Source organism: Vombatus ursinus, unplaced genomic scaffold (assembly GCF_900497805.2).
Source record: "Vombatus ursinus unplaced genomic scaffold, bare-nosed wombat genome assembly UNPS02014789.1, whole genome shotgun sequence".
NCBI lineage: Eukaryota > Metazoa > Chordata > Mammalia > Diprotodontia > Vombatidae > Vombatus > Vombatus ursinus.
In genome coordinates, this window is record NW_020954567.1 from 191,921 (window position 1) to 201,693 (window position 9,773).

Here is a 9,773-nt window from a genome sequence, read left to right on the forward strand (position 1 = left end):
CTAGGGGAGAAATAATAAAGGTCTGAAATAGATTGGTGGCAGGGTAAAAGAGGGGGCTAGAGCTTTTGCAGGGGTATTTGTGCTGCAGGAAGATGAGAAGAGTGTAGAAATACCCCTGGTGCCTTATTGAGGTCCCTAACATAGGCTTTAGGAGTTAAGAGTGGACAGGAAAGGCAATACCTCCTAACACTCCCTGATCATAAGCAGACAAAATATTTGAAGAATATTTGAACTGGAAGAGCTCTGCTGTTTCCATTCAAAGTCCTTCACAACCTGACTTCAACTTACCTTTCCTGCCTGATCTCACATGACTCCCCAAACTTCTCTTCCCTCCTTCAAAATATTAGGTCCAGATAAAATGGCCTACTCAATCAATGTTAACCACATGCAACATTCCAGCTCTTGCCTCCATGCCTTTACTAGAGCAGGGGTGGGGAACCTGCAGCCTTAAGGCCACATGTAGCTAGAGTATAGCCTATCCTCTTTGTATAGCCACTAGAAAGGGGGTCTCCCGATTTCTAATTAGATGCTTTTCTCACAACACAACCTTGGTTCCACTTCTATTCCAGTGGTCCAACCCTCTTTGAATGCTGGGACACATCTGGCCAGAGCCACCATGTGGGCACTGATAGCCTTGCTGCTGCTGGGTGAGTCTTTCCCTATCTATCATTATGTTATTGGGTGGAAGACAAAGGGAGGAGGCATTCTAGGGCAAATCCTCTTGAGCTTTGAGTGTTTAATCTTGGTGCTCCACTCTGTGGACAGACCATAGCTTAGTCTTCAGGCTATTCATGCTAGACACCATTTATAGCTCAATGTCAAGAATGTCTGCTGTTATTATTTTGATGTTTAACACTGTCAGAGGCTCATCAACCATCAAAACCCAAGCCTCTTTAGAGGGCAAAACTTTAAACATGAGCAGAAAGCCTGGGGGGCTTAAGCTAATTTTCTTTTCCTATTTTCCATGAAGCTGCCTGGTCTTACCCTCTCTTTCATTGATTGCCAACTTCTGATCTTTTACAGATCCAAGGATTGGAAGAGCTGGTGAGTCCTCTACATACTTTCCTCCCAGTCCATTTTCCCCTTCCTGCCCACCCCATCCCATGCATATATCAGTTTCTCACAGACCCTAAACTATATGCTCTGAGTGTTGGAAGATTGCAGGGCTAAGTGGACAGGATCCTTGGGTACAGGCTATTCTGGAATGTTGCCCATCCTTACTACTACCTAGCCTATTTGGTCTAGCCTATTTGGTCCAGTTTGCCAAAGACTCTGCATCCAAGTAAGCATTCAGGACAGCGTGCTTTACAAATTGATTAATTGACCTACTGACTAAATTGCTTCTAATCAAATGATGATGGTCAACTCTATTCCCAGAGGTAGTTAGGGTTTCTCCAACCTGGGATTAAGTTCTTTGGGCTTCTTGACTTTGGCTCTCTCTTTACAACATTCTCTACAGCCACCATGGATAAGCCCATTCTGTCCTTGCACCCACCCTGGACCACAATCTTTAAGGGGGAACGGGTAACCCTGAGGTGTGATGGGTACCACCCCTTGCTCCTGGAGCTCCGGCCAATCAGCACATTGTGGTACTTGGGGCACCTGCTACTTCCCTCACATAAGAAGAGCATCGAGGTGCAGACACCAGGGGTGTATCGATGTCAGACCCGAGGGGCACCTGTCAGTGATCCAATCCACCTCTCTGTGTCCAATGGTAAGTGGGTTGAGTATAATGGGAGGGCATAGCACATATCCTGGGAACATATACCAAGGAGATACATATTCTGGGAATTGATGCCAGTTTTCCTACAGAAGAAGATATATTCCTAGTGCTATTCCGCTTTAGATAAGAAAGCTGATCATCCTGGCATCAGGCAAATCAGTAGAAATAGTTCAATAGTTGGTGGAGTTCAGGGCCCATATTACACATAGGCTTAGTAGGTAGCCACCTACATGATATGACATGAAAGGCACAACTGCCCCCAAAGTATATCCCCATACCCTAAAAATGGTTTCTAAAAATCCTACCATTAGAGCTATGTTTTATAGTTAAGGCATTAATTACTAAAGGTCACTGTTAAAATTTGAGTATGTTCCCCAGGGGAGATAGCACTTCAACATAACATCCAACCAGTACATTAGTACAGATTTATTTATAAGGTTAATTTATAGACAGCTAGATCTTGAGAGAATCCCACCTTTTCATATGATGAAGAAAAAAAACGGGAAAATACGGGTTTCTGGGCAGCTAGGAGTAGCATGAGGATGTGGGACTCCCTTGGAGAAGGAAGACAGAAGTGATGCCTACAAAAACAGCTCCCTATTTCATAGGATCATAAATTTAAAGGAGGTAAGGAACCTTAGAGATCATCTTACAGAGACACAGAGAAGTGAAGTGAATTGCCCAAGGCTCCACAAGTAGTAAACAGCAGAACTGGAATTCAAACTCAAATACTCTGATGCCAAATTAGCCCTCAGGATCACGCCACTCTGCCCTTTCTTTTCTTCCAAGTTCCCCTTCCCTAGGGCTAGTCCTCTTGGAGCTTAGTGTAGAGTGGGATAGATTCCACTGGAACTTGATTAATTGTGCTCCAATCTTAGGTCTCACCTGTCCCCTACCCTGCCTTCCCTTCTTCCCTAAAGTTATTATCCAGTCCCAGGGAGGGACACTGAATCACAAGATCCTAGAGTTTGAATGGCCTCCTCAGAGGCCATTTAGCCTAACTCATACAAAAATAAGAATTCCCTAGGGCAGGTAGGTGGTGCAGTCAATAGAGTGCCAGCCCTGAAGTCAAGAGGACCTGAGTTCAAATCTGGCCTCAGACACTTACTAGCTGTATGGCCTGGGCAAGTCACTAAACATCAATTACTTCCAAAGAACAAAAAACAAAAAAACCCAAACAAAAAGAATTCCATCTACATTAAGTGGTCTTTGAAAATCACTTTTAGGAAGATCTAATTGTTAGAAATTATTTCCTTACATGAAGCCCAAATCTATCTTTCTGAAACTCCATCCATTGCTTCTATTTCTTCCTTTTAGGACCAAACAGAACAAGTTTTTAACCCCCCTCTTCCTTCCACATGATAGCCCTTTAAATTTTTTTTTTTTTTTAGTGAGGCAATTGGGGTTAAGTGACTTGCCCAAGGTCACACAGCTAGTAAGTGTCAAGGATTTGGTCTGAGGCCAGATTTGAACTCAGGTACTCCTGACTTCAGGGCTGGTGCTCTATCCACTGCACCACCTAGCTGCCCCTAGCCCTTTAAATTCTTGAAGATATCTATTATGTCTCCTCTAAGTTTTCTCTTCTCTAACCTCAACATACCCACTTCCTACAACCCTGAAGTCATTCATCACCCTAGTCATCCTCTGAACATTCTTTAGCTGACCAATGCCCCTCCTAAAATGTAGTACCAAGAACTGAACACATACTCCAGGTTCAATATGTCTAGGGCAAAATACAGTTGGATTATCACCTCCCTACACCTAGATACTGTGTCTCTCAGTGTAGTCTATGGTAAAAATATTTTTTTTCTTGCCATATCACACTATTGATTTCATATTGAGGCCTCCTTCAAAATTGATTTGGAATCATTAATTATTACTTTTTAGGTTCATCTATTCAATTAGTTCCAAATCCACCTAACTACTACCATCTGAGACAAAATGTTCCATCTTATCCACAAGAATGCATGAAAAAGTGTCAAATGTTTTGCTACAATTTAGGTAGATCATCTCTGGTGCTTGCCTGATCTACCAGTTTAATAACCTGTCAAAAAATAAAAAGGAAATAAAGTCATACTGATATTTCCTGTGCTGTATAAAACCATGCTGGTTCTTTGTCATCACCACTTCCTTTTCTGGAAGTTCATTAATCATCCCTTTAATAGTACATTCTAGTATTTCTCCAGGAATTGAAGTGAAGCTCACTGGCCTATAATTTGCAAAATCTATTTCCTTCTCTTTTTTATTTTTGGAAATTGAAGGCAATATTTACTTTCCTCCAATCTTGGTGTACCTCTCCTATTCATCAATATCTTTCAAAGATCACTGACAGTGTTTCATCAATAACATTTGCCAGTTCTCTCAGTACCTTAGGATATGGTTTTTCTAAGTCTGGTGACCTGAATTAATCAAAGGCAATTATTGTCCTTTGTTTTCATTTTCTGTACATTTTTTTAAGATTTTAAATGGGCTGATGAGTTCTCTCCATATTCAACAACTCAACAAACATTTATTGATCACCTATCAGGGGCTAGGGATAGAAAATGGAACTATGATTTCATGGATAGAAAGATCTTTCAGATGAGGAAATTTCCTCTACCAATGCAGATCAGTGTTTTATCAGCAACAGATAATACATAATAATACATGTTAAGTAAATTAGCTTTATGTGACGTTTGAGGGATGAAGTCATTATCATTGTGGGATGAAGTCATTATTGATAATACCACAGGATACCTTCACTGTGAGTCTTCCAGAGATGACGGATGGTTCAAAACTTGGTCCTTATCCTCATTAACATCTGGAGAAAGACTAGTCTCAAAATTAAAGGATCAGAACTAAGAAATAACAAACGGGGGCCAGCTAGGTGGCACAGTGGATAGAGTACCGGCCCTGGATTCAGGAGGACCTAAGTTCAAATCTGGCCACAGACACTTGACGCTTACTAGCTGTGTGACCTTGGGCAAATCACTTAACCCCATTGCCTAGCCCCCCCCCCCAAAAAGAAATAACAAATGGGAGAAATAAGAGATGGGGGAGAAGTGAAGAAGGGCTATGGGTGATCATGAGCTTTACTGAGATTATGGACCCTATCTATTTTGTAGATTGGCTGATCCTACAGGTTCCCTATGCCATGGTGTTTGAGGGTGAACAACTAGTGATACGCTGCCGAGGCTGGTATGACAAAGTTGTTTACAAGCTCCACTACTACAAGGATGGGCACGTCATGCGCTACTTCCAGTCTAGTGCCAACTACACGATACCCCATGCACAGGCCAGTGATAGTGGACACTACCAGTGCTCAGGAACCCTGCGTATCCCAGTGGAGAGTACCCCTATGTTCTCTGCCAAGGTGGTGGTTACCATCCAAGGTATGGAAACAAGACACCAGTCTCATTGCTTGGGGATAAGAGTGTGGGGTAGGGGCTGGGAAAATACATACAGGGGTGGATAGAAGAGTAAACAATTTTTGGCTCAAAAGGAGAGAAGGCCGATACCAATTCTAACCTGCAAATTTCTCTTCTATGTGAGGAACAGAATGACCCCACTAACCCACCCTTCCCTTCTCCTTTGACCTTCTCCATTCACATCCCATTCCTCCATTAATGAAACTGGGAGCTGTCAGCAGCCTGTATGGTGTGCATTGCACCCAAAAACTACCCAATTCAATGAATTCCTTATTGAGACACTGAAAGCGAATAACCCCACACAGGGAACAAATCATCTCCTGTGATGGGCAGCGACTGCTACACCCCTGTCCAAATCTCCCACCTAAAGCTGGAACAATGACCAGGAGCATGGGGAACCATGCTGAGACTTCATAATCTTTAATAATACTTTCTAACTTTCTTGTAGCAGTATCATTTATGCCTAGGTGCATTACCAGAATGCCACAGTAAACCTGCCTAACCCTTGCTCCCTTCATTCCTTTCTGTACCCAGACTCTGTATGCCTGGTCACCCCACTATGGGATGGCTAGGCTGGAGCTGTGGCCCTCAGGTCACCCAACTCCAGCTCTCATCACCTCCACTACAGCCACTATCCATTCCCAAGCGCAAGCCTCCATCCACCCCAGCCTCCCCTTTCTTAGCCTGTTCTACAGCAGTGTTCTGGATTTGTCTGTCCTCTTCTCTAGAGCTGTTTGCATCTCCCGTGCTGAAAGTGGTGCACAAACCTGAGTCCCGCAGTGGGGGTGGGGTGACCCTTCGCTGTGAAACAAGTCTGCACCCCCAGAAGCGGGACACGCCGCTGCAGTTTTCCTTCTACAAGTACAGCCGCCCTGTGCGCCGCTTTGACTGGGGAGCTGAGTATACCGTCCCGGAAACTGAGACCGAGGACCTGGAATCGTACTGGTGTGAAGCTGCCACTGTGGCCCGCAGCGTGCGCAAACGCAGCCCTTGGTTGCAACTCTCAGGGAAGGGTGAGTGACTCCTAGTTAGCACCCCACTACGCTCCACTTCCCCAACTCACACTCATACTCTCTCATCATCTGTCCCCCACCCAACTCCGAAACACGTACACAAGCGCCCCAAGACCATTCATCCTCAATTCCAACTTTCAACATCTCCTAATCATGGTCCCACTTCTTTTCTCCTCTCCAACCCCTGTAGGGCAACTCTACACTAATAAACAAGGGTCCTCACACTGTGAACAGTGGAAGGGCCCAAGTGATGGGACCCAGTAGGTTTATGTGGTTCATTCTCTATCATTTGACAGGTTCCTTCTCCAGCACATCGTCCATCACAACCCGAGCTCCTGTACCAGCAGCCATATCCAAGAACCCCATTTCAAAGCCCCTCTCCTTCAGAAAGCCTCCTGATCCCAGATCTGTGCCCTCCATCACCTCTGCCCCAAACTCCACCTTGACCAGGACCCTTGCCTCTATGCCAAGCATTCCCACTCCTGGGCCCACTGCTTGCACTCCTCTAACATCCTTGGGTCAATCTACCTACTCTTTGAAGTCCAACATGGACCTATTCCTTCAGGAAATGCAGCTGCTTAAAGGCCTTCTGAGACAAGTGGTACTAGAGCTGAAGGAGCCACACACAGTTTTGGGGCTCAGAGGGATACCAGAAATACCTATCTTAGATTTGGGGGTGAGCCCAGCCACTCCAGAGGTCACAGGAAGGGGTTAAGGCAAGGACCAACCTAGTGGGGTGCTTCTTGCCACTATCTAGGCTGGCTAGCTTTTGGTGGGAGTCTGGGGTTGAAGTGTGACAATTATTAGGAGAACAGAACTTGAATCTTTCCAGTGAATTGGGGGGACTGGCCAATGAAATTCCAGTCCTCTTCCATTACACCTTCAGTCATCCAAAAAGCACATTCTCCTTAAAGAAGCTATCTTTCTTACCTTTTGGCCCCTGTGGTTTTAAACAATCACCAAGTGATCTTAACTGATGTCAACTATCCTATATGTCACTATTTAGTTACACAAGAACAAAGAGCTTTGCAACCACACGTTTTCTGCTCCTATTCCTCCTTCTTTCCATCATCCTTCTTTCCCTATTACTCTCCCTTCAGCCTCCACCCTTCACCTCCAAAATATAACTAAACATAAATTATTTCATCTAAGTTTGTGGTTTGGTGTGAAATTCTAGATTGTTTAAATTCTTAACTTTCCACCATGTTCCAGCCATTGTACATCAAATGAAGGCAAGTTTTAGCACTAGTAACTACTGAGGCACTTTAGAACCTTCTGTTGTTAGCAGGAAGTTGTAATTACATAGTGAATTCAATCACTGCTGTCATTAAAAAAGATTTTCAGTTCTGCTGTTAGCAAGTCTTGAAATTCCTGGGAAAAATTTGTTCTGTTCAGTTTTGGATAGGGTCTGGGAGAACGTAGAGAGTTTTGTGGCATTCTCATCCCTCTGCTGCAGATGGAGAAAAGGATTCAAACTTCTCTTACTCTTAGCCAGAAGTAGCAGACCCTGAAGTCAGGCATATGATATTGCCAGATGACTTTCTCTAACAGCAGGAGGGCAATGTTTTGCTTGGAGCCCCAGGAATGATCACCAGAGAACACTCTCTGAATCAGAGAAAACACCTGCTTCTATAAACTGCTAAGATGGCTAGTTTAAAATCAGAAGATGAGTCAGGCAAATCTTTCTTTGATCTAAGTGAACACTTTCCTAATTCCTGAGGTCCTTCCAGGATTTTTTCCCCCTCTAGTTCTTAGTTCAGGAAAGATCTTTTCAGTTTTGGCTTCCAGCTCTGTGGTGGAGCTTCTCTCAATAGCTCAGTTCTCATCTCTCCCGAGAAACTTTCTCTGCTTGACTAGTTATTCTGTGCTAGGCAATGTATTTCTTTTGCCTCAGAATTTTTACTCTGTGGTTTTTCACAGCTACTTTCATTTGCCTCATTTATATCTACATTCTTTATTCCCCCTCTCTCCTGTCCTGGTTTCTATCTCTCTCTTCCCTTTGCTGTTTCTAAGACAGGGTGCTAAGGAAGTTCTGGAAAAGGAGTGACCACTTCTGTGTGAGGTGGGCGTGTTCTTCATTGATTTCCCACCCCAAACCTCCTACAGATTTAGAGGGGAAAACAGATAAGTTTAAACTTTTGGGATAGGAAGTAGGGGAAAACTCATTTCTACTAGTTGTTAACAAGCCCCTATTTCCCACTCTCACACATCCCCCAAACAGTATAATTTTCCCCAAGGATTCTGGACATCCATAATTCACAGTCTGAAGTCTTCACACTCATCTGGCTGATGTTCTGGGTACTAAATTTGCGAAAACAGACTGAAACGATTTAACAACAACAAAAAGGAGTGAACTAGGTTGTTCAAAGTATAGCATCCTCCTATGAGCTACCCCAACAATTCACAATCACCTTCTCTGAGTTTTAGGGCTATATTTCCAACATTGTTACTCCTGAGCCCTCACCAGAGTGCTTCCCACTAGCAATCAGCCAGACTTGTTTGTTTTGTTTTGTTTTGTTTTTTTTTAAGCAACATAATTTATTAAGGTGGTATTATAAGAATGGTTTGTATAAAACATTTCACCAAAAAGCCTAGGGCAAACTCTTCCACAATACACATTAAGTCTATTCTAAGAGTGGGCTCAAACTTAAGAGTATAAGGGTATTTAGGCATGATTGAAAAAGACACATGTGATAACGGAGTTCTTTCCAACTCCTGGCTCTGGAAGTCTTTTTTCCTTTGCCTTTGTAGAGTTCTCCAAAGTTCCCTTAAGATGGAGCTTGCAAAGTGGGCCACTCAGCTGGGCTCCCAAGATCGGTGCCTTTCTAGGGTCCATAGCCAGAATTCTTCTCTCATACAAGGAATTATACTCTCTGAAGCTACTGTTGTCCTTGATTGACCATCTTTATGCATTTTTCTACAACCATTTCCACTGCTATTGGCTACTACTACTACAGTGGCTGCTGCTGCTGCTACTGCCACCATGGGACCGCTGATGGGACCTCTATATTCCACAAAGTCACAGAGTTGCCTAGACATTTCTATCTCATAATACACATTCACCTAAAATCAAGAAAGATATCATTGCCCCTCTCCCACCCAGTTCTTGAGACCAGCACAAAATAGTGCTGCCTCCCTTACAGCTGCAAAGAAAAGAAAACAATATAATGATAGACTGGCCCTTTTATAGACCCACTCAGTTACAGTTCAACTACCCCAGAGGCATCAGTTCTTCTGGCTCCACAATTAGAAGACTTTTCATCATTACACAGTTCTGTGTAGTTGCCTGGACTGAAACCAGGAAGAGAAGAGTTGGTACAAATTATTCCCCTCAAAAGTCTGTGACAAACTCTCCCACCAGTACCTCTAGAATCCAGGGAAAATGGGATCAAGTATAAAGGGCATATGTGGCAAGAAAAGAACAACTCTCTTACTAGCTCAGTGACCCTGGGCAAGTCACTTAACCCTGATTGCCTCACCAAAAAGCAAAAAAAAAAAAAAAAAAAAAAAAAAAAGAATAACTCTCAGCTAAGAAGTTCTTTTCTCTCTCCCCTTCATGGGGTACTAAAGAAGTTTCCCACTGGCACATGGTAGCTTTCTGCTAGCCTCTCTGTGGAGTATTGAAGCTTT

The 9,773-nt window shown here is 43.5% G+C and overlaps 1 protein-coding gene across 1 annotated transcript; it reads left to right on the plus strand.

Moving 5' to 3' along the window:
* The first annotated feature begins 616 nt into the window (after positions 1-616).
* On the plus strand, positions 617-6,858 carry FCRLB (Fc receptor like B). Its single transcript, XM_027868341.1, has 6 exons — positions 617-647; positions 1,024-1,044; positions 1,460-1,714; positions 4,828-5,094; positions 5,859-6,143; positions 6,440-6,858. The coding sequence occupies exons 1-6, from the start codon at positions 617-619 to the stop codon at positions 6,856-6,858; spliced, it is 1,278 nt and encodes a 425-aa protein (XP_027724142.1).
* The last annotated feature ends 2,915 nt before the right edge of the window (positions 6,859-9,773 follow it).

Excerpts from the sequence above, each read along its gene's own strand:
- FCRLB (XM_027868341.1), top strand. The coding sequence starts at position 617 with ATGTGGGCACTGATAGCCTTGCTGCTGCTGG. Across the intron at positions 1,045-1,459 it reads TCCAAGGATTGGAAGAGCTG|CCACCATGGATAAGCCCATT; the intron begins GTGAGTCCTCTA and ends CATTCTCTACAG. Across the intron at positions 1,715-4,827 it reads CCACCTCTCTGTGTCCAATG|ATTGGCTGATCCTACAGGTT; the intron begins GTAAGTGGGTTG and ends TCTATTTTGTAG.